This window comes from Oncorhynchus keta, unplaced genomic scaffold, assembly GCF_023373465.1.
Source record: "Oncorhynchus keta strain PuntledgeMale-10-30-2019 unplaced genomic scaffold, Oket_V2 Un_scaffold_14384_pilon_pilon, whole genome shotgun sequence".
NCBI classification, from domain to species: Eukaryota; Metazoa; Chordata; class Actinopteri; order Salmoniformes; family Salmonidae; genus Oncorhynchus; species Oncorhynchus keta.
Genome location: NW_026290787.1, coordinates 316090 through 341417, shown reverse-complemented (window position 1 = coordinate 341417; position 25328 = coordinate 316090). Strand labels below are relative to the sequence as shown.

General features: G+C 43.3%; 2 protein-coding genes across 5 annotated transcripts in view; both read right to left on the bottom strand.

Moving 5' to 3' along the window:
* Positions 1-244: 244 nt before the first annotated feature.
* On the bottom strand, positions 245-6452 carry LOC118377790 (uncharacterized). Of its 2 annotated transcripts, none has more exons than XM_035764746.1 (5): positions 6082-6452; positions 5395-5490; positions 4994-5292; positions 4506-4732; positions 245-912 (listed from the first exon to the last, which is right to left on the bottom strand). In XM_035764746.1, exons 1-5 carry the CDS (start codon positions 6146-6148, stop codon positions 810-812), a joined length of 792 nt encoding a protein of 263 aa, XP_035620639.1. In that variant the 5' UTR covers positions 6149-6452; the 3' UTR covers positions 245-809. The 2 variants fall into 2 exon arrangements, with proteins under 2 accessions (XP_035620639.1, XP_035620638.1); XM_035764745.1 differs by having other exon boundaries at positions 5383-5490; positions 6082-6451.
* A 5530-nt stretch (positions 6453-11982) lies between these two features.
* The window catches only part of LOC118377791 (filamin A-interacting protein 1-like), an 81713-nt gene continuing 68367 nt past the window's right edge, over positions 11983-25328 (bottom strand). For 2 of the 3 annotated variants that reach the window (XM_052513928.1, XM_052513929.1), the window contains exons 5-6: positions 17197-20071; positions 11983-12918 (exon numbers count right to left, since the gene is read on the bottom strand). In XM_052513928.1, the coding sequence (XP_052369888.1) occupies positions 12712-12918; positions 17197-20071 (3082 nt within the window). In that variant the 3' untranslated portion in view covers positions 11983-12711. Of the gene's footprint in view, positions 12919-17196; positions 20072-24531; positions 24693-25328 lie in introns of those variants that run through there. The other variant, XM_052513930.1, reaches the window with a different exon arrangement.

Sequence of the window (25328 nt, the reverse complement as noted above, 5' to 3'; positions counted from 1 at the left end):
TGACGTGTCTCTGTCCCACTTCTATTGCGAGGAACTAATGTTGATGAGATGTTGCAGTCACAGTCAAAACAAAAGGAAAATGTAATTCTCCTCACATGCTTGCACTGAACCTCTGTCCTCTGAATTAGGCAAAATACAAGGGGAAAACCAGCTAATTAATTCAGTGACAAAGCAGGTCTCCAAAGTCTCAAAACAGTAAATCAGTGTCATGTGTTTTAGAGGAGACAAAACCAGAAAGTCAATGTCGAAAAACTAAGTAGGATTTTATTAAATTAGATTTTATCAAAATGTCAAGTTTCCAGGATGAAGAAAACAGTTACTTTAGACAAATATTTACAAAACAGGTAGCATTCAGCCAAGTTGAAATATGGCAGCTGTTTCATGTATATCGTGGCATTTTTCAACACATCCACAAAAACATCCCCCATATAAAAACATCTTGGTGAAAAGTACAGTTCATAATTTCCCTATGGACAGCATTTTACATGTTAAAGGCCATTTCATAATTTCCTTATGATAACATTCAATAGTTCAATGGCAATAAACACATTTTACAAAACAAATACAAAAATCTTAAATTCATATTTAAAAAACAGCATACCAAAATTCAAAGCTCTCTTGTATTTACTCTGAGGGAATACTGTAGGCAAGGCAAGGGGGAATAGCGCAACACAAGGCAAGGACACCAAACATAGTTGAATGGCAACCACTGATATACGCTGTTCAATAGTGCAACCCCATAGACTTGGAAGCCGTGCTGATTGTTGTCAGCGGATCTTAGTGTTGGCCATTTCAGCAGGTTGGCCATTTCAGTGAGTGTTCATGGAACAAACCTGTGCTTCACCGAGGCTTGTCTCCAGCTCCTGAATACAAGGAGAGATCAACTGACTGTGCAGCTGTGCCATCTTAAACCTGAAGGAAAGAGTTATAGAAAATAAGAGTTTAAAGGAGCAGTATTCCCACAGATCTCTCTTCACAGTTGGCAACAAAAAGTATATGAACCCTTTGGAATTACCTGGATTTCTGCATAAAAATTGGTCATCAAATTTGATCTGATCTTCATCTAAGTCACAACAATAGACAGTGTGCTTAAACTAATACGCACATTGTATTTGTCTATATTGAATACATAATGTAAACATTCAGTGTAGGTTAGAAAAAGTATGATAACCTCTAGGATAATGACTTCTCCAAAAGCAAATTGTTGTCAAGAGTTGTTTAACCGAGAGTCCGATCAATGAGACGATTGGAGATGTTGGTTAGAGCTGCCTTGCCCTATAAAAACACACACAATTGAGTTTGCTATTCACAAGAAGCATTGCCTGATGTGAACCATGCCTCAAACAAAAGAGATATCAGAAGACCTAAGATTACATCTCCACCCCGCTGATCCTCAACACTGGGGCCCCACAAGGGTGCATTCTGAGCCCTCTCCTGTACTCCCTGTTCACCCACGACTGCGTGGCCACGCATGCCTCCAACTCAATCATCAAGTTTGCGGACGACACACAGTGGTAGGCTTGATTACCAACAACGACGAGACGGCCTACAGGGAGGAGGTGAGGGCCCTCGGAGTGTGGTGTCAGGAAAATAACCTCACGCTCAACGTCAACAAAACTAAGGAGATGATTGTGGACTTCAGGAAACAGCAGAGGGAACACCCCCCTATCCACATCGATGGAACAGTAGTGGAGAGGGTAGCAAGTTTTAAGTTCCTCGGCATACACATCACAGACAAACTGAATTGGTCAACTCACACAGACAGCATCGTGAAGAAGGCGCAGCAGCGCCTCTTCAACCTCAGGAGGCTGAAGAAATTCGGCTTGTCACCAAAAGCACTCAAACTTCTCCAGATGCACAATCGAGAGCATCCTGGCGGGCTGTATCATCGCCTGGTACGGCAACTGCTCCGCCCACAACCGTAAGGCTCTCCAGAGGGTAGTGAGGTCTGCACAACGAATCACCGGGGGCAAACTACCTGCCCTCCAGGACACCTACACCACCCGATGTTCCAGGAAGGCCATAAAAGATCATCAAGGACATCAACCACCCGAGCCACTGCCTGTTCACCCCGCTATCATCCAGAAGGCGAGGTCAGTACAGGTGCATCAAAGCTGGGACCGAGAGACTGAAAAACAGCTTCTATCTCAAGGCCATCAGACTGTTAAACAGCCACCACTAACATTGAGTGGCTGCTGCCAACACACTGACACAACTCCAGCCACTTTAATAATGGGAATTGATGGGAAATTATGTAAATATATCACTTGCCACTTTAAACAATGCTCCCTTATATAATGTTACATACCCTACATTATTCATCTCATATGCATACGTATATAATGTACTCTATATCATCGACTGCATCCTTATGCAATCACTAGCCACTTTAACTATGCCACTTTGTTTACATACTCATCTCATATGTATATACTGTACTCGATACCATCTACTGTATCTTGCCTATGCTGCTCTGTACCATCACCCATTCATATATCTTTATCCCCTTACACTGTGTATAAGACAGTAGTTTTGGAATTGTTAGTTAGATTACTTGTTGGTTATTACTGCATTGTCGGAACTAGAAGCACAAGCATTTCGCTACACTCACATTAACATCAGCTAACCATGTGTATGTGTGACAAATAAAATTTGATTTGATTAAGAATTGTTGACTTGCATAAAGCTGGAAAGGGTATCTCTAAAAGCCTTGATGTTCATCAGTCCACGGGAACACAAATGGTCTATAACTGAAGTGCAGCACTGTTGCTACTCTCACTTAGAGTGGCCGTCCTGCAATTATGACTGCAAGCACAGCGCAGAATGCTCAGTGAGGTTAAGAAGAATCAGCTAGACTTACAGAAACCTCTGCTAATATCTCATCTGTTGATGAGTCTACAATACATAAAACAAGAATGGTGTTCACAGGAGGACACCACGGAAGTAGCCACCGCTGTCCAAAAAAACCCATTGCTGCACGTCTGAAGTTTGCAAAAGTGTACCTGGATGTTCCACAGCACTACTGGCAAAATATTCTGTGGACAGATGAAATTAAAGTTGAGTTGTTTGGAAGGAACACACAACACTGTGTGGAGAAAAAAAGGAAAAGCACACCAACATCAAAGCCTCATCCCAACTAAAGTATGGTGAAGGGAGCGCCATAGTTTTGGGCTGCCTAGCTGCCTCAGGGACTGGACAGCTTGCTATTATCGACAGAAAAATTAATTCCCAAGTTTATCAATACATTTTGCAGGAGAATGTTAGGCTGTCTGCCAATTGAAGCTCAACAGAAGTTAGGTGATGCAACAGGACAATGACCCAAAACACAGAAGTAAATCAACAACAGAATGACTTCAACAGAAGAAAATACACCTTCTGGAGTGGCCTCATCTCAAGAGTCCTGACCTCAACCCGATTGAGATGCTGTGGCATGACCTCAAGAGAGCGCTTCACACCAGACATACCAAGAATATTGCTGAACTGAAACAGTTTTGTAAAGAGGAATGGTCTAAAATTCCTCCTGATCGTGGTGCAGGTCTGATCCTCAACTACAGAAAACGTTTGGTTGAGGTTATTGCTGCCAAAGGGTCAACCAGTTATTAAATGCAAGGGTTCACATACTTTTCCCACCCTGCACTGAATGTTTACACAGTGTTCAACACAGACATGAAAACATAATTGTTTATGTGTGATTAGTTTAAGCAGAGTGTTTGTCTATTGTTGTGACTGAGATGAAGATCAAATTGTATGACCAATTTATGCAGAAATCCAGGTATTTCCAAAGGGTTCACATAGTTTCTCTTGCCACTGTAGGTGTCTTTTACTCCCGGTGTTTCCAATAGGAAAAAGTTGTGCCGGTCAAATATCCAAACATATTTAAATTTGCCAGAATGTGATGCCAATGTGCAGTTTCTCTAGAGAAAAATCAGATCAAGCACAGGCTGGACGATGTAGTAGGTTGTAATTTCCAACAGGCCAATGTTTTATATAGTTCAGCGCAGAAAACGTGGTAATTAACTACAATGACAATAATCCATTTGCCAGGTCTGTGTTTTTACAGAACTTATTTACACGAGGTAATAAAGCTAGAATCCATGTTTCTAGGCGCACTGGTGCTCCTAAATTAGAATTCCAGGCCACAGCAGAATATGTAGGGGCATATGCGAGTAAAATGGTCGCACTGTGGAGCCTTGAGCCTCGTCTGTCAGACTCAATTTGTGAGCCAGTACCAGTAACAGTGTTGCAAGTTTGCTATAGCAGGAGGTCAAGACTAACAGGCGGAGTTGACAGACGAGAGATATACGATTTAAAAAACAACCAGAACCAACCTCCATGCATAGCCAAAGTGACTTTATAGAGCATATTTACTTCTCAATTTTCATGCATTTTTACCATCCAAACGTTGCCAATTCTCAGTCAACAGAAACACCCATTTTAAACTCAATACAGTGTTAACAATTCAAGCATAACCTGTGAAAAGGTTCCAAAGAAAGGAGGACCCTTACCTCCTGTGCAGCTCTATGGCTTTGCTGGGGTCTGGGCAGTAGTGCTGTAGAGCTGTAATGCAGTGGGCTGCCAGCATGCTGTAACACTGTTCCCTCACCAAGTTGTGGCTGCTGGTGTCCCACTGTGGCAGCTCACTGGTGTACCTCCACGCCACTAGGGCGTGCTCCAGAGCAGACTCCCACTCCTCGTTCTGCAGCAGCAGCTGACCCCACTCCTGGCAGGAAACCTGAGAGGAAAAAGACAAGGTTCGTTAAAACACACAGCAGGTGATGCAGCGTAGTACCAATCACCATGACAACCAAGAATGTCTAGCTATTAAACCATCTTAGAAGCACTTAAGTCCCACACAATCAGCGTGAATAAAGTTAGTGTAAATCTTAAGACGTATATTATTTACTGCAAGGAGATTCAACTTCAGGTCAATTACCTGAGTTACATTCACATAAGGGCAACTTGAAGAGCATAAAACAAAAATGTTGATACTCACTTTAAACACCACCAGGTGTGGATATGCCTTTCTGTAACAGTGCGCGTCTCTGTTGGACCCCAGGCGTGAGTAGGGTATAGATCTGTAGACATTAGTCTTCTTCAGGTGCAAGTCCTCCTGTAAAGGCTTCAGGTCTGTAGTGAGGGCTCTGGGCTCCTGCCTCTGCCCCTGTTCTAGTAGGATGAAAGATCTTATGAGCTGCACAAGCTGCTGGTTGGACATGGGTGTCTGGTCGTCTTCCATTCTCTCACTTTGGGCCTCACTCCGACTACTCCCTGTTCTGTATATGGCTGGGTCCACTGCAAAACATACACCACCGTATTGGTCACAGGCCAACTAATATAAGACTAGAAACTGAATGACATGATCCATTTAATTTGCTTACTAACATGAATGCCCACGTTTTGAATTGCTGGTCAGGTTTCTGCCTCTAGAAGTGGTTGAAAATGGAGCTATGCGTGAACTTAGAACCTCCAGGTAGGACCTTCTCATTCGAGCTGCAAAAAAAACAAACATTCGGCATAACTTTAGAGTGCATGTGTCTACTAACGTTACAGGATCAAAGTTAGCCCAGTTACAATATTATTCTAGCTGTACTAGAAAGGCAGATGCAATGTTTTGGTACTTGCATAAAACAAAAATAATGGTCATGTCTTGCTGAATTAAGCTACAAACAGCTCACCCACAATCCTTATTACTTAGCTAAATGTCCAATATCAGCTAGTTATAACTAGGTAAAGTTTAGCAAAGGCTAACAATAGGTACCATGTTGTGTCAATACAATTGCTAACTCAAAGCTGGCTAACTAGCTAGTTGCCCACACAAGTTAAAACGGACTTATTTCCATTATTAGCAAATTGACACAATTTGATTGTTCAGACTCAGTGTTTTATTGGATCTTACTGGCTGACTTCATTGTTATGATTCAACATATTTAGAAAATAAGGTAGCCGCTACTTAGCCACATTTGTTCCTGGCGCGCGCTTACTTTATCAAGGACAGCTGTTGTGATGTTGCAGTGGAGGGAAATGGAGCTGGCTAGCCAGCTAACGTTACCTACTTTATGAAGTTGTTGAAGTCAGACGTACCTGCAATTTTCGGCTGTGGAGCTGGGATTTCCATCAGGGCACGTCTTGAGTGAAATATGGTTGCCATATTAGATACTTTGGTTCAAAACGACAGACCTCTTGCAAAATGTTTGCCAGTTATGTTGTTAACGTTAGCTGTCTAGCTAGCTAGGAAACTGTCTAGTAGTGTGCAGCCAACAAACTGTAAAGGTTGTACTAATAACACGCAGCTACCGCCTGCCAAGTACCTCAAATAAATGCCATAAATTGAAATAGTTACTGGCAAAGCTGTTCTCCCGCGAATGTATGACAAAATACTACCGCAAGAACTTAGCGCGCGGACGTGGTTCATTACCCATCAACCTGATTGGTCAATGTCGAAACAGGCGCGTGCATTTTTATTGGCGAATGGGATCTTGAATTGCGCTATGTTGAAATACCCAAAAATAATAACTGCTTAAATACAGTAGGCCGACACTTGTACTGTTGTGAAATAGGATTTACGTAGCCATTTGTGAAGTGGTTGAAGTCTGACATACCTGACATTTTTGGCTGGGGGATAGTTAGCTAGCTACTTTATAGTAAAAATACATAGACTTTGCAAACATTTGACCAGTTCTGTTGTGGGCGACCATTGATGCACTTTCTTTTAATAACATGCAGCTGCCAAGTAGAAAACAAATGACAACAAATGTATTATGGTAATAGTCATTGCTATGATTTTTAAAAATCTTCTTCTGTGGGGTTTATTGGAGGTTGGCATCCAACGTTATGAAGCATTACCGCCACCTACTGTACTGGTCTTACGAAAAAAGATTGCAGTAAGAGTGCAGTATAAACTGGGTGGTTCGAGCCCTGAATGCTGATTGGCTGACAGCCGTGGTATATCAGACCGTATAACACGATTATGAAAAAATAAGTATTTCTACTGCTCTAATTAAGTTGGTATCCAGTTTATAATAGCAATAAGGCACCTCGGGGTTTGTGATATACGGCCAATATACCAGAGGTGTGGACTCGAGTCACGTGACTTGGACTCGAATCAGCAACTCGACTTTGACATTAACACCAATGACTCGTGAATTATCTTGGACTTGAGCCTTTTGACTCGACCTGACTTGATACCCTCCCCAAGCCCAAATATAAAACAATATGCTTTTTAAAATGTGTGCAGCGCATCAACTCTTCATTTAACGGATTACAGTTTGAATCAGACAGCAGCCAATCAAATTGTGCCGGCTGAGAAACAGTTGAGAGTAGCAGTGCAGAGGAACGGGGGTGAATTCAGACGGAGCCCTGGGAAGGTGATACCCAAAAGTATTATTTTCAGATATAAAGACTCCGCTGTAGCCATCAAAAAACGAATTGTAACTTGCAAAACATGCAGGAAGAAAATTACAGACAGAGGCAACAATTTCCAACTTTGTTCAACATTTGAAGCAGCACAAAAAACTGTAAGTCGTGGCTAATATAGCCGACAGCTGAATCATAAAACACGGGACGAGATGTTAAAAACTGTCCATTGTGCCTTGCGAAAGTATTCGGCCCCCTTGAACTTTGCGACCTTTTGCCACATTTCAGGCATTTTTGTGAAGAATCAACAACAAGTGGGACACAATCATGAAGTGGAACGACATTTATTGGATATTTCAAACTTTTAAAAAAAATCAAAAACTGAAAAATTGGGCGTGCAAAATGATTCAGCCCCTTCACTTTCAGTGCAGCAAACTCTCTCCAGTAGTTCAGTGAGGATCTCTGAATGATCCAATGTTGACCTAAATCACTAATTATGATAAATACAATCCACCTGTGTGTAATCAAGTCTCCGTATAAATGCACCTGCACTGTGATAGTCTCAGAGGTCCGTTAAAAGCGCAGAGAGCATCATGAAGAACAAGGAACACATCAGGCAGGTCCGAGATACTGTTGTGAAGACGTTTAAAGCCGGATTTGGATACAAAAAGATTTCCCAAGCTTTAAACATCCCAAGGAGCACTGTGCAAGCGACAATATTGAAATGGAAGGAGTATCAGACCACTGCAAATCTACCAAGACCTGGCCGTCCCTCTAAACTTTCAGCTCATACAAGGAGAAGACTGATCAGAGATGCAGCCAAGAGGCCCACGATCACTCTGGATGAACTGCAGAGATCTACAGCTGAATCAGTCGTACATTGCACAAATCTGGCCTTTATGGAAGAGTGACAAGAAGAAAGCCATTTCTAAAATATATCCATAAAAAGTGTTGTTTAAAGTTTGCCACAAGCCACCTGGGAGACACACCAAACATGTGGAAGAAGGTGCTCTGGTCAGATGAAACCAAAATTGAACTTTATGGCAACAATGCAAAACGTTATGTTTGGCGTAAAAGCAACACAGCTCAGCTCGACTGCAGTTACTGCATTTTACTGCAGTTTCAAAACTGCAATCTTTATTTGTAAGGCGCCTGTGGGCCAGAGAGGGGGGAACTAAATCTTACCTGCCAGCCCCTTTTCTCTTAAAAAAGACAACAAAATATTTGAGACTGTATATCTGCCACGCTGATCCTCAACACAGGGTCCCCTCCTGTACTCCCCATTCACCCATGACTGCATGGCCAAGCACGACTCCAACACCATCATTAAGTTTGCCGACGACACAACAGTGGTAGGCCTGATCACCGACAATGATGAGACAGGAATGAGGTCAGAGACCTGGCAGTGTGATGCCAGAATAACAACCCCTCCCTCAACGTGATCAAGACAAAGGAGATGATTGTGGACTACAGAGAAAGAAGGACTGACCCCCCCACACACACACACACACATTCTCATCATCGGGGCTGTAGTGGAGCAGGTTGAGGGCTTCAAGTTCCTTGGTGTCCACATCACAAAAAACTTTTTTATTTTTTATTTCACCTTTATTTAACCAGGTAGGCTAGTTGAGAACAAGTTCTCATTTACAACTGTGACCTGGCCAAGATAAAGCAAAGCAGTTCGACACATACAACAACACAGAGTTACACATGGAATAAACAAACATACAGTCAATAATACAGTAGAAAGAGTTTATATATACAGTGTGTGCAAATGAGGTAAAATAAGGGAGTTAAGGCAATAAATAGGCCATAGTGGCAAAGTAACTACAATATAGCAATTAAACACTGGAGTGATAGATCTGCAGAAGATGAATGTGCAAGTAGAGATGCTGGGGTGCAAAGGAACAAAATAAATAAATAAATACAGTATAGGGATGAGGTAGTTGGATGGGCTATTTACAGATGGGCTATGTAGAGGTGTAGTGATCTGTGAGCTGCTCTGGTGCTTAAAGTTAGTGAGGGAGATATGAGTCTCCGGCTTCAGTGATTTTTGCAGTTCGTTACAGTCATTGGCAGCAGAGAACTGGAAGGAATTTATTTTATTTTATTTTGGAAATTACATCGCCAAAGTCGAGGATCGGTAGGATAGTCAGTTTTACGAGGGTATGTTTGGCAGCATGAGTGAAGGATGCTTTGTTTCAAAATAGGAAGCCAATTCTAGATTTAATTTTGGATTGGAGATGCTTAATGTGAGTCTGGAAGGAGAGTTTACAGTCTAACCAGACACCTAGGTATTTGTAGTTGTCCACGTATTCTAAGTCAGAACCGTCCAGAGTAGTGATGCTGGACAGGCGGGCAGGTGTGGGAAGCGATCGGTTGAATAGCATGCATTTAGTTTTACTTGCATTTAAGAGCAGTTGGAGGCCACGAAAGGAGAGTTGTATGGCATTGAAGCTCGTCTGGAGGTTAGTTAACACAGTGTCCAAAGAAGGGCCAGAAGTATACAGAATGGTGTCGTCTGCGTAGAGGTGGATCAGAGAATCACCAGCAACAAGAGCGACATCATTGATGTATACAGAGAAGAGAGTCGGCCTGAGAATTGGACCCTGTGGCACCCCCATAGAGACTGCCAGAGGTCCGGACAATCATAGTCCAAACACACTAAGACAGTCATGAAGAGGGAACGACAACACCTATTCCCCCTTGGGAGACTGAAAAGATTTGGCATGGGTTCTCAGATCCTCAAAAAGTTCTACAGCTGCACCATCGACTGGTTGCATCACCGCCTGGTATGGCAACTGCTTGGTCTTCGACCGCAAGGCACTACAGAGGGTAGTGCATACGGCCCAGTACATCACTGGGGCCAAGTTTCCTGCCATTTAGGACCTCTATAGCAGGTGTCAGAAGAAGGCCCTAAAAATTGCCAAGGACTCCAGCTACCCTAGTCATAGTTTGATCTCTTTGCTACCGCATGGCAAGCGTTACCGGAGCGCCAAGTCTTGGTCTAAAAGGCTTCTTAACATATTCTACCCCCAAGCCATAAGACTCTTGAACAGTTAATTAAATGGTTACCCGGACTATTTGCATTGTCCCCACCCCACCCCCCATTTTTACACTGCTGCTCCTCTCTGTTTATTATCCATGCATAGTCACTTTAACTCTATCTACATGTAAATATTGCCTCAATTACCTCAACTAACCAGTGCCCCCGCACGTTGACTCTTTACCGGAACCTCTTGTATATAGCCTCGCTACTGTTATTTTATTGTTGCTCCATAATTATTTGTTATATATTTCTATATTTCTTTCTTAAAACTGCATTGTTAGTTAAGGGCTTGTAAATAAGCATTTCACTGTAAGGTCTACATCACTGTAAGGTCTACATCACTGTAAGGTCTAAATCACTGTAAGGTCTAAATCACTGTAAGATGCACATCTATCTGTTGTATTCGGCGCATGTAACAAATACAATTTGATTTGATTTTGTATCTAATGATGTTCTACTCAGTATGCTCTTTAAACTCAATTCCTCTACCCCCTTCTCCCTCATACTGGATCTCTATTTCCCTCTCAATACTGCCCACACTATCAGTACATGCTCCACTATCTCTGTTTCCTGGCAGTAATCACACCTTCCTGTGGTTGGTGACTAGAGGGAGTACAGCTCTGACCGGAAGTTACTTTTTGTAGCAGGTTAGCAGAGCATTTGAGCTAAACCTAACCCTTTTCCTAACCTTAATCTAAGTCTTCTAACCTGCCACGTTAATTATCCTAACCTGCTGCGTAAATTGTCCTAACCTGCTAGGAAAAAGGCTGGTCTTAGCTGTACTACCTATAGTACCCCTTCCTGTTGGACGCTTTCCTATCACATTTAATGTCTTAGTCAACCTGCAGTGTCCCACCCGTAGCCTTGTAAAGATGTCCTCCTCTCTTCTCTCTTCCTGCCGTCCTCCCCTCCCCAACTTTCCTCTGTACTTGGAATAGATGCCTGCCCTTAGTGTTGCTGTTCCACTGCTCCTGCCATCTCTGCACCACGACTGTCCTTATTACTCCCTTAAGCCTCTTCCTTGCTTATCGGCATCTCCACATCCATCTCCTCTCTCCTAAGGGCCTGTTTAGCCAGAACATCTACTTCCTCATTCCCTTCCACCACCACACGGGCTGGGACCAAATCCAAACCTATCTGGATACCCATCTGTCTCACCCGGGCATGAATTTGGAGTACCTCATATAACAGGTTGGAGGCTACTGCTAAGAAAACTTCATAGATAATCTGCATCTCCCACAAAGAATGAACCACGAAGGTGTGGTTGTCTGATCACCTGACTGACCCATCAACATGATTGGTCATCGTCGAAACAGGTGTGTGCATTACAATTGGAGGATGTCATTTTGAATTGAACCATGATGAGATCCTCTGATATACAGGTAGGCCTGCATTTACACAGTGGTGAAATTCTGTGATGGAATACTGTGATAATTACCCATTTAAAAATATATATATATATATTAGCTTGCACAATTCATATTCCCACCAGATTGGGAGTTTTTTTAACGTTCTATATTTCAGGCAGAGCAAGCTGGGTTTCTTATATATAAAATAAAATGTAAATGTCTATATGTATATGTAGGTATAAAAACAATATTTATTGATAACCAATTAATAGTCTGATCATTACATTTCAGAGATCATCACTGAGGAGGTCGCATTCAACATAAAATACCAATAATACACATGTACATTATTCAAACTGTTAATAGCATTCCTTTTTTTGCCACTCATAGAATTAGACTAATTAAGTAGTGGATGTAAATTAGATAGGTCTACCACATTAAAATAGCAATACAGTTCATGTTTCAAGGGGATAATACACATTCATATTTTAATGGTATTAGCAATAACAGTAGCCTATATATATGTATATATATACATATATATATATATATATATCTCATAATTGATCAATTACTACAGTTACTGCTCACCAGGGGCGCAACTTTGGTTTTAGAGGTGGGGACACACACATATATATATATATATATATTGTATTTTTTTTCTACCCGACCGCTCGGAGGTGTCTGCATGGTCCTAAAGTACCCCGCTGCCCTGTTTTGTATCACATTCCAATCATAAAACCCCGTCCCCAGTAAAAGTTGTGTCCCTGCTGCTTACACAGACAGATCAGTGAATTTTTCTTTGTGAAACACGTATGCTAGTTAACCTAGGCCTACTCATCTTCCTATTTTGGTGTTTTCATTATCAATACCGAGGCACACAAAAGCTGAAGTCTGTGTAGCAACAGGAATACATCATAATTGAGATCATAATGTGATGATACATCCAAGTGTGTGACGTTATATTCTAGTGGGACAGTTGACCACATTTAGGTTGTTGGCTGCACTCTGAGTACCCTGCAGCGTCTTCTCTGAGGAGAGAGCTGTCTGGGGCTGTCCTTTATTACTCTGCCCTGGATTGACCGCACTGTTTGTTCCTTTTGTACTGTAGGCTTTAGGTTTGGGGATCCTGGTTGGACCTGGGCGTCGGAATGCTTCCAAGGGGATCTGAGAATAGACGGAGAGAAAAAAGGGATCAATATCCTTACGATATATAACTGTAGGTTGTTTACCAAACTGACCACAAGATGGTGCCAAATTATGTTTTTTGGCATACAGTAGCAAATATCTAGCAATTTTGGACAAAACAACATTAAAAATTAAATCATTACATGCTAATTAAGACATGTACAGGCTCATGTATGTGTGCAGTATAACAAGTAGACTAATAAAACAGTACTCTTTAAGTAAAGCTTTGACCATTTTTTCAACACAACCGACCTCTGTAAAGATTGGAACTAAAGAAATCCATGATTCCCTTTCTGAAACCGTCTTGGGAGTTTATAGAGCTATTCACAGACAAGTAATTGTTTTGCTCCCAAAGAAGGCTCATAAGAGAGAGTGGGAAGGGAAAATGTTTGGAGACAGGTATTGGATCGTGTTTTAGCACCAACTGCCAAAACAGTCACAGGAAATGTCTCCTGTGGGGTTTGCATCATTGTGTTGTTTACTGCACAATCAGCTTAAACTGTCATCTAATGCTCCTAGCGCTCCGTCTCAGCTCTGCCAGAAGGTGATGTCACCATAGGAACTCTTCATGTTTGTCATCGCTCTGCATTTAGTTTAAACCCCTCTCTGCTCAGTCTAAATGCTTCTCTTCTCAGTCTACCCTCCCTCTCTACTCAGTCTAAACCCCCCCTCTCTCTCTTTGCTCAGTTTAAACCCCAGTTATTGCCCAGTTTAAACCCCTCTCTCTTTCTGCTCAGTATAAACTCCTCTCTCTCTTTGCTTAGTTTAACCCCCGCTCTCTCTCTCTGCTCAGTTTAAACCTCTCTCTCTTTCTCTCTCTGCTCAGTTTAAACCCCTCTCTCTCTGCTCAGTTTAAACCCCTCTCTCTTTCTACTCAGTTTAAATCCCTCTCTCCCCCCTCTCTCTCTCTTTCTCTCTGCTCAGTTTAGACCCCCCTCTCTCTCTCTGCTCAGTTTAAACCCCTCTCTCTCTCTCTCTCTCTCTCTCTCTCTCTCTCTCTCTCTCTCTCTCTCTCTCTCTCTCTCTCTTACTCAGTTTAAACCCCACTCTCTCTCTGCTCAATTTAAACCCCACGCTCTCTCTCTACTCAGTTTAAATCCCCCTCTACCTCTCTCTCGTTCTCGTTCTCGTTCTCTCTGCTCATTTTAAACCCCACTCTCTCTACTCAGTTTAAACCCCTCTCTGATCCCTCTCTCTGCTCAGTTTAACCCCCCCTCTCTCTCTGCTCAGTTTAAACCCTCTCTCTCTCTCTCTGTTCAGTTTAAACCTCTGTCTCTCTGCTCAGTTAAAAAAAACTATCTTTCTCCTCTGGCTTTAATGTAACTGCATGTGAGAGGGGTGATGATGAGGGCGCTTAGAGCAAAGAAAGACAAGAAGGGGTATAGATGATGAATATGTGTCCCAAATGACACCCTATTTCTATGGGCCCTGGTCAAAAGTAGTGTGCTACATAGGGAATAGGGTGTCATTGGGGAGGCGGTTCATTTAACACATTAAGGCATTCTCCCAGACCTGTTGCGCAATATAGGTTATTATAATGTAGTTTTAACGTTGCAGCTTATTTCATCACTTTTTCTTTCTCTGAGAGAGAGCTCTTGTGAGACACTCCAGTTACATGCCGAAAGCTATTGAGTGAATCTACCAGTCCAAGGAGTGAGTGGTTAAACGCTGTTAAAGACCAACTGTAAGTGAGTGTGTATAAGTGTTTTATGGTTTCGAAGATTAATTCTGAAACGTGCAATGAACCATGTCCATAAATTCATGCAGGACATAAATTTGAAATGTGTTTTGAAAATGAGGTTAATGGACCAGAAAATCTGTGTGGGTCATGTCAGGGGGCCATGTTGATTTTACACGGAATGACCTTTAATTATAAGCCTCCTCCCTTTGGAGGCATGCAACAGGAGTACTAGAGTAAGCACTTCCTCTGCCACGGACAGACCAGCCTGCAGTTCACTAGGCCGGCCTGCGTTCTGCAATACTGGCAAAGATGCACAGTTGTCTCCATGGCAACAAAACACAGGATTTGTTTGGTGCTTGGATTGTGGTGCGAGACACTATTTCACAGCACACTACTGAGCCTCAGGATCCTCTTTAGTTCACAATATGAGGCCTTTGTTTGAAATGGGCCCTGCCCTGTCCGTTTATTTTCCTCTCCTTGTTCATTGGGCCTATCGGCCAAGGTGTTTGGATACCATTGTGATGATGACCGTTATTGTAAACGTGAATCCCATCAACTCCTAAACTAGCCTGGGAGTAGCCTATGCAGGGTCGCCAGAAACCGCTTACATCCGGTTTTCAGGGATACAATAACCTAACTTCTGTTTCCCCTTAATAACGGATGTGGGAACTCCGCTCAGGCGTCTTTTTACGCCTGCTACATTAGGTTAACCTGTGATGTACACTGAAGATTAGTCTCGCCTCTGATTGGCTACTATCCTTTCTGTATTGAAAAACGGCACAGTGGATGATGGTGCTGTGTGATTGTATAGCTTACATAGACCTTAGATTTATCTGACATGCCAAAGGTCATGCGTCAAGTGAGATATACAAAAGGAAAGGGTGTGTCAAACTATGAAGCCATCATCCATACTACTTGCACTTTGCTCTCATTCGATATGGACTGTGATGTTATTTTTACATCAGAACATGTGACCTGCCTGGCTCAAACAATGACCTCACTAGATGTGAATAAGTACGATCACATAGATAATGACATGGAGGATATTTAAGGACACAGCTGCTCTGATCCCTTGAATGAATAGCATCTTGTTTAGCCTGCAAATTATTCTTGGGCATTGAGAGATTGTGATCCTGTTTCCAAATGTCAATGCTCCCAGCCTGAATCGATTTAAAGCTTGACATAGACACCTCTTTATAGTGCTACAGAGGGTATTTGGATTGGGTGTGCATTTTCACATGCGTGAATGGATCTGACACATGTATGCTTCATTCAGGTGAGCTTTATATTACCAGTGTCACTCAGAAGTCTCTTCGTGATAAGCCAGTGCTTTGAGGGATGAGTGGGGTTTTTCTTCATTCCTCTACTGCAATCTATTTGCATTGTTGTGTAGGTTGCATGATAATTTGCCATTAAAACAACTGTATGTATTTGCAAAATAATCATACAACACTATGATGAACGTAAAGAATATTGATTCAAATTGATGCAGAGAGTTGCAGCAAAGAAACATCCACTTGGAGAAGACCCTCAATAGTTAAAGCACCTCTCGTTCGTCCAAGCTGACTTACATGTACTTTCCATGGTATCATTAAAGAGGAACTTCAAATTCACTCAGTCTTTACTCTTGGTAACTGGGTTTTTGTGTTTGGGATAGAAGGAGGAACTATGACATCACCAGCCTATGAATTTAACTCAGCCAAGTAAACACATGTCAGAATTCCCTGGCCTATTTCCCTTTTCTAATAAATTCTGGACGTTCACACAAGAGTTCTTCTAGTAGAGTCCTGCTAGTAAAAAACATAAATGAAGTGTCTCTAAAATGTCCTATTCATTGAATGTGTGTGTCTTGATGGTTGAAGGACAATGGACTGCTATCAGTAGTTGTATTGATTGAATACTATTTCAAATGGTTAAGGTAGCACTTGAGCAGTTAAAATATGATCACAATGAAAAAATAAAATATAAAAACTTAGAAAACATGCATAAATAAAAACATAAAAAATATATTTTAACCTTGAAATATATTCCTCATTTTCATCATTCAGCATGCAGGGTTTACCACTTCTGAATGAGTAAATTAAATATGCAAGCATGGATGACAAACTAAAACAACTTTTGCACACTTTAATATTTAGAAAATAAATCAGCTTAAACAAAATGCAAGTTGTGTAATATGAAGTTTAAACACAATTGAAACGGTCCATCAGTGAATAATCTTAGTACATGGTATTTTTACCAAATAGCATATACAGTAAAGTTACCCCGGTGTTCAGTAAACGTTTCTTACTACAAGTGCCTTCAAAGGGTTATTGTTCTGTTTTGTATTTGAATGACAATTCATGCATGCAAACATCTTTCCAAACAGAACCAAACAAACAAACCCCAAACACAAACAGAGGTCGGCCTCTCTTCATACAGATCAAGTCAAATGGAGGTGGATGGATCAAGATCGGATGACAAGGGACTGAGGAGGTTGGGTTGGGTGGTGCTAATGGGAGACGGACAAACTAGGGTTTACTAATGGGGTGAGGTCTCTTGGGATGGGGAATCAGTCAATCATAGGCATTACTTACTGTAATTTGTGAAGGCCTTTTGATTGGGGTGGATGATGGCTTTATAGTGATGCTACTTGTGATTTTGCTGTTGCCTTTGACAGGGGTATCATTGGATAATACAGGAGATCTCTGCTCCTGCCCAGGTGAGTAGCATGGGCTCACAGGCTGGGGTGTAGTGTTTAAGCTCTGAATGAAGGGGCTCCCTAAGTGAATGCGGATTTTGTTGTCCTCCGTGGTGATGACGTTTGGGCCGGAGCTGTTGGACCTCTGAACCTGCCAGCTGCTCTGCCTCTCTGGTGTCACCCTGAAGACTGCATGACCTCCCATGACCTCTACTGGCTCCGTGAATAGGGACCGGTCAGGAGTGCCTGTTGTGACCGACACTATCTGGATGGGTGACATAGCCCTGTCTGGAGTGACCGACCCAGAGGAGTCTGGGGTCATCGCTCTAGAGTAGGTGGTCATGGTGAAGGGAGATATGGCTCGATCAGGAGTGCAGGGGGAACCATCTGACGAGGGGGACCTTTGACCTTTGTTTCTGGTAGTCGGGGAGATGGATGCGTTCTGAATTATGGTGATTCTTTGTTTGGGTGGACCTCCACTTGTGGGGATGACTGCAGTGCTGGTGTATGACTGGGTGTTTTCTGCGGTGGGGCTGGTGATTTCTAGCATGGCCATGTTATGCCCGTGGTCTGGGGTTACCTTGATGTGCAGTGGTTGCCCGGGGCTGTGTGTCAGAAACACGTCTCCTTGCTGCACATGGTTCCCATTCTGTCTGGGAACCTGCACTTTCCCATTGACTGGGTTGTGGCTTTCTTTGGTTTTGAGAAAGGGAACTCTCCTGATGTTGTTGTTGAGGTTGTTGACATTGTTGAAGAGGGAGGGGTTTCCTTTTGCGAGGGGCAGCTCATTGTTGTAGTTTGGATCGTCCCCAGAGTCACTCTCTTCGTACAGTTTTCCGTTCACCACGGCCCGCTCCAGTGGGGCGATGCTCTTGTAGTTGGGTCGAAGGTGGTCTGCTAGATCTGTCTGTACCTCCTTGGTGCACACCTGTAAGTCTGAGAAACGTCTGCCGTTCATGCCTGGGCGGAGACTTTTGCTGAAGCGACGGTATCGCTCCAGCTCCCGATTGAGGGTCTCCATCTCTCTGGACAGTTCTTTATTTTTCACCTCTTGCAGAGTCAGTTTTCTTTGCAAGGTGGAGTGATCGTTTTTCATGCGACAGATATTTTCCTCTGTGCCCATATATTCATGGATCTTCTCTTTTAGGGCCGCCACCTCTCGGGTCAGATGACTGGACTTGGCCTCTTCGTCTTTCAGACGCTTGTAGAGGATGTGCTCCTGGTTGGACTCTTGCTTCTCTGCCAGTTGGTACTTTAAGAGCTCATTTCTGGATATTTCCAACTCCTCCATCAAGGCCTTTGCTCGCTCTTGTTCCCTGGAGTATCTCTTCTCCATTGACTCAAAGTCATCCTCAGTCTTCAACAAGTCGTCTTCGACAACCTTCATATCTTTAAGTTTTCGCCTCAGGCGCTCAACTTCCTGCGTAAGGTCTTTGACTTTGTAGTCCTCTTGTTGGGAGCGGTTGGCGATGGGCGCCTTGATGTTTTCCTCTTTGACTTTGTAGTCCTCTTGTTGGGAGCGGTTGGCGATGGGCACCTTGATGTTTTCCTCTTTGGCTTTGTTCCTCAGGAATTCCCTCTCTGCAGCTTCCAGTGACTGCAACCTCTTCTTCATCATGGTAACTTTGGACTGCAGGTCGTTGCTCTTTTCCTCCTCGGCTTGGAGCTTGGCCTTGAGTTCATCCCTGTCCTTGGTGGCGCCACACATTTTCTCCTCAAGCTCAGCATTCGACCTTAGGGCTTTCTTGCTCTCCTCAATAAGCTTCTCTGTTACTGTTGTGACTTTGTCCTGCTCAGCTTGCAGTTTGCCAGTGCTGTTATGGACCTTGTCCTCCATCGCTTTCAGTTTCTCAGCCATGGTCTTCCTTTCATCCACCAGCATGACCGTCAGCGTCTTCAGCTTGGTGAGGTCTTCCTTTAGTGTAAGCTCTGTCTTCTCTAGCTGACCCTCCACGGCCTCCAGTTCTTTGACCCTCGCTTTCAGGATGTCCATCTCCCTGGACAGAACATTTGACACTGTCCTCTCTTTGTCCAGATTGCACTTTAGCGCGTTGCACTCCTGTTTGCTCTTGCCGAACGCATCCTCTAGTTTCTCCAGCTCCATGATCCTGTGGTTCAGCTTGTCCACATCAGCCTTCAGGCTACGGCTTTGGCTGGCTTCCTTCTCCAGCTTCTTGTTGAGGTCCCTGCACTGGTCCTCCATTCTGACCAGCTCCTCGTCCTTCCCCTCCATCTCCAGAACCCTTTTCCGTAACTCCTCCACCTCATCCATGAGGCTGGAGTTGCCACATTCCCCGCGGCTGATCTTGTCCCTCAGCTCCTGGAGCTCGTCCTCGGCCCTCCGGAGGGTCTTGTTGGTCTCCTCCAGTTCATCCAGCTGCCGGCTAAGTGTGGACAATTTCTGCTTGAGCTGCCGGTTCTGGGCATCCTCGCTGGTCAGTTTGGCTGTCATGGTCTCCTGTTCCTGGTGAAAGCGACTGGCTTGGTCGCCTAGCTCTGTCTCCAAGTGAAAAACTTTCTCCTCCCCCTTTTGCACCTTTGCATTAGCAGAGCTCAGCTCTTCCTGGGTGTGGGAGGCGCTGGCGGTCAGTTCCTGGACCTTAGCAGTCTGTTGGGTCAATTGCTCTGAGAGGCGCTGCTGCTCGTCCACGACCATCAACGCAAACGACTTCAGCTTGGTCAGCTCCTCCTTTAGGCTGGTGACCTTCTTGTTGTTTTCCTCCTCTTTCCTTTCCTGATAGGCCTTTTCCTGGTCAATGAGCAACTTCAGTCTGAAAGAAAAAAAGTTTGAAAAAAAAAAGTTTGAATAAAAAATCATGTTGAACTTTTCACTGATACACACATTGGACAACTTACACATGGGTGGAGAAGATGATGGATGACACAGGGAGCAACATAACACGACATCAATAATATAACAAACAATATACAGTATATCAGCTTGGTAGAAAATTGTCATTCGTTGTTTGCTTGTGTAGTGTCAAATGTGTCTAATTCTTATTCCCAAAGTGCCATCGGGCCTATTATTAGTAGGAATGCAGACACACCATAAACACTCATGGGTGTCACATTTGTCTGACCATACTGAATGGATTTCTGAAGGGGTTTGACATTTTATGTAATGGAAACTTTAACAGATCATAAATATAACTGTGCTAACTTTCCCAAGTCGGTAGCCTGACATACACTTGCAGTGTGTTCCTTTTAAGGTCCCCCGATAGCAGTTAACTCTCATATGGGTTGGAAACTCTACACGCCATAGTAAAAGTCCAAAATAGTACTTCTTATAGTCATTCCTATACAAATGGACAATCTAGATTACTCTTATTAGGATTTGCATGACTGATTACTGATGTCCTGTATTTCTCATCTACTGTTACTTGAAAGAAGAAAAATAATAGAGAATGGACTAAATGCAGTGTTTGTACTGTGTGAGGATGTTCCCTCCAAATGCACTCTGATCTTTGGCTGTGGTGGCTAGACTTTTCTAGAATGCTGAATGTTTACCCTGACCCCTATCTGACAAGAATACTCCCATCAGTCCCCATCAAACTGAAGACTAAACCCGTATTCAACCACACTGCTGTTTTTAAAATGTCCCAGTGAATACAGCCCTCTGTCATACCTGTTAGAAGCACCTACCCTGCTTAAAGAAACCACTAAGCTTATATTGCAGTTATTTTAACATCTAGAGTGATATTGAGTTCATAGTGTGTACTTGTGAGCATGTGTGTAGGTGTATGCCCAGTGTAAATGTACAGTCTACTGTATATACAGCATATGTAACAGAATCACGGGGGAAGCTGGGGTCACGGTAGCTGGCAGGGCATGCATCGCACCGGCCAGTGTGCGTCCGCTCCAGGCAGCGTCGGAGGGGATGTTATGACTGCTGAATGTGCAGCTGCCAGCGTGCTAGCACAGATGTCGCATTGGCATGGAACAATCCCCTAATTAAGGGGTTCCTCTACTACCCCCTGCCTCCCTCTCTCTCTGGTTATATATTTAAAGGAATCCCCCCTGCTTCCAGAGGCAATTACAGCCTGGCTGGATAAACAGAGGGCCTCTCTCAGGGATCACTAATTACACCTCGTCTCCTGTAGAGGAACATGATGTCAGCATGGTAGCTGGTAGAACTGGGGCTAAGGCAGGTCCATGGTAGGACTGGGGCTAAGGCAGGTACCTGGTAGGGCTGGGGCAAAGGCAGGTCCATGGTAGGGCTGGGGCTAAGGCAGGTCCATGGTAGGGCTGGGGCTAAGGCAGGTCCATGGTAGGGCTGGGGCTAAGGCAGGTCCATGGTAGAACTGGGGCTAAGGCAGGTCCATGGTAGGGCTGGGGCTAAGGCAGGTCCATGGTAGGACTGGGGCTAAGGCAGGTCCATGGTAGGGCTGGGGCTAAGGCAGGTCCATGGTAGGACTGGGGCTAAGGCAGGTCCATGGTAGGGATGGGGCTAAGGCAGGTCCATGGTAGGGCTGGGGCTAAGGCAGGTCCATGGTAGGGCTGGGGCTAAGGCAGGTCCATGGTAGGGCTGGGGCTAAGGCAGGTCCATGGTAGGGATGGGGCTAAGGCAGGTCCATGGTAGGGCTGGGGCTAAGGCAGGTCCATGGTAGGGCTGGGGCTAAGGCAGGTCCATGGTAGGGCTGGGACTGTCCTATGTCCTATGATGTTAATCCCATGATGTTCCACATGTTCCACTGTGCCAGAGATCTGATGATCAAAGCTGATCAGCTTGAAGTTGATGTACAGTAGGAAAGCATCAGATGGGGAGGAGTTTGTAAAGGCCTTTAGTGTACCACTGAGAAAGTTCACAATGGGAATGTGTGGTAGACAGTTCTATAATATCTGAAGACATGTCTTTCTGGCAGAAATGATCATTTAGAAAAAAATAATCTAAATCATGATATTCTATTAACATTGCTGAGACGTCAGGGCAGAGCAGTGGAGTGGCAGCCATATAAAAGCCTGAAAATGGAGATAGAATGTAGCTAGAATGTAGCTAGAGCTAGACTGCTTTATTTGTATCCTTGTTTACTCTAGCAGTTATCTCCGCTACCCAGCTATGCTCCGTTTTCCCAGTGATGTAATCAAACCAGAACAGAATGTGAGCCGAGGTCCTGGACTTTAGACTCTGCTAGTTAATCACAGAGGGCTACATATTGTGAAGATACATTATGGAAACAGAAGATACATTCAGGGAAACTTCCATGTATTATTAATCAGGTGCTTGAGATCAGCCAAGACATACTAGGCTATATGATGTCTGTGGAGAGGAATTACATGTGTTCCCTAGGATCCTAATCGCTTGCCATGAGAATACTATGTCCCTCCTAAGGGACAGTCATTGGATTCTGTTTCCCATGGACTCTTTCTGCTGGACTAGTGGGACTTGACAATTGAATAACACAACTTGGGAGAGCAGAAGTTCAACTGCCAGTGAGTCAACTGTGACGATATGGTCGAAAGGGGAATACGAGGGGCATGAAGGTTACCACTTGAAATTCTCAACGTTTGCCAATGAATGATATACTAGTTTACCCAGTTCATCCTTATACGGCTTTACCATCAAACTTGGTTATACAAGATGTCAGCTGCAGAGAACAGCGACTTTGTTTATTAATCATTGAAAAACAATCAAATTCTATTCTAGATTAAATAATTCAATTGAGTGATTAACTTTGGGATTTTACCGGAATGTTGATTACGAGGTATGGTAAAGGCCACACTTGATTGAACAATTTATTTTATCACTGCCAATTTTCCAAATAGAGTCAGTCTGTCTAAAATGGTACATTCCCATAAGGAGTTTCTATGTCATGGAAAATAGAGTGATGCCTTCTGCATGGTAAGCAGTTAAGAAATGGGTGTGGGTGCAGATGGCTATTAACCCAAAACCAACCATTCACCTACTGACCTCTTCTGAGCAACATCAGCATGCAGAGGGGGAAACACACACACACACAGCCGGCAGCAGGATGTCACCATGCCCACCATTATGGCGAAGGCCACAGAGGGCTTTTCCTCACATTTAAATAAGCAGCTGTGTCCTCAGAGCTGGAAACTATGGCTCAGACTCTGTAAACAGTGCTGCTGCTGAGATGATACAGGACATGCCAGTATTCATGCCAGTATTCTGTGTGTATGTTTTAGAAGTCAATGTCCAAGACAATGCCCTTGTTATAGGTCAATATCCTGCCCTTTCCCTTAAAACACCAGATTTGATTTGACATTTATATTAACAGGTAGTCTCATTGAGACTCAGGTTCTAGGCCTCTTTCACACGGGAGCATACACATCATTTACAAAAGACATAAAACAATGATCTGTTCATGTTTGATCCTGAACCGTGTTTTAAGTGTAAATAGATAGAAGCAGTCAGTTTGTTAGGAGGATTATTCCTGGAATGCTTTATGAAAGAGACATAGGAAGCTGGCCAGCTTACGTCCAGCAGAGGGCAATCAGTAAGCAGTATGGGCTCATAAAATTACAGGCAATATTTGTATGCCTTCAGTTGAATGACTGTGCTAGTTAAATATTTAATTTTTAAAAGTGACATTTTAGGGGTTTAGCTGGCTATGCTGTATGTTACACAATCAATAGCTCATCAAAAACTATATATATATTTTTGAGGTTGTTGAATTCATTGTAATATCTGAGTTTATGTTCAAACTTAACTTGTTGGTTCATAAATGTATCACTCAGAAGTGATTCATTTTTCACAGGAGAGCAGGTTCAAATAACAATGACCATCTTTTTGATTTCACCATGCACATTTCCCCCGGATTCTCACAGACATTAGAGTGTTGTGTGAGTGTTGAGTATTACCCATAGCTTTAACTCACACACGGAATCAGCTTCTATCAATGTCCTCCCTCAATGGTACATTTGAAAATCACAGTTAGGGAATAAACATTGTGCACAGATTGTTACAATATTTAGTTACTGTACTCAGCATCCGTTTAATTGTAATCACAGTTTCCAAAATATCAGAATGAAATTGGTCAAAATTGTTTCACCATTTTTTCATGAACTTGTTGAATGAAACCTTTATTTCTAATAGATTGCCTATAATTGTATCCCAAAAGACACAACTTTCCCAGAGTCAGATATCAATTCTTTACACTAACCCAACAAATTTCAATATCAAAGCTGTACTTTCCCCCTTGCACTCAGTCACAGTGCTCCATAACGAACCAACAGAGCAGCTAAGTTGAGTTAAAGTTGCTTTTCCTCCTACCTGTTCCATAGGTCTGTCTGGTGGCAGCCTCAGTGATTGAAGCTCATTATGTTGCCGTACTCTCTCTGTCTCTCAGCTCTCACACAGCGGTCTATGATGTGGACATTCCAGCAGGGAGACCAAACAATAAGATATGTCTCACTGCACGCTCCCTGCCTATGGAGCATTACATCATCAAATGCCCTTATATGGAACTTTGTGTTGTACAGCCTCCCTGACTCTCAAAGGGGTGTGTACTCCAGTGTGTATGTGTGTGTGTGTGTGTGTGTGTGTGTGTGTGTGTTGTACAGCCTCCCTGCCTCTCAAAGCGGTGAGTGTGTGTGTGTGTGTGTGTGTGTGTGTGTGTGTGTGTGTGTGTGTGTGTGTGTGTGTGTGTGTGTGTGTGTGTGTGTGTGTGTGTGTGTGTGTGTGTGTGTGTGTGTGTGTGTGTGTGTGTGTGTGAGAGAGAGAAAGATTCTTTGCATGTGGGCTTAAGCGTATATGTGTGTGTGTGTGTGTGTGTGTGTTTGTCCACCTAGGTGTGGCGTGGGCCTTAAAACAAGAACAGAGAGGAAAAGTGTTGAGTGACGTCTGTAACGTGTGAAATCTCTGCTCTCTCTGGTCTGTCTATACTCCAGAGGCAGAGGGTGAGGAGAGACAAGCGATTTAGGTTACAACTTTTCCTTCTGACTTTCCTCAGTAAGTCATTGATTCAACTGAAGAAAAAAAGACTAAATTAACTTGACCGACAACCGTGTTTAGTAAGGAAATCTGTGTGTGTTTGGAATTTATTCTTGTAATACACTATTAGAGCCGAA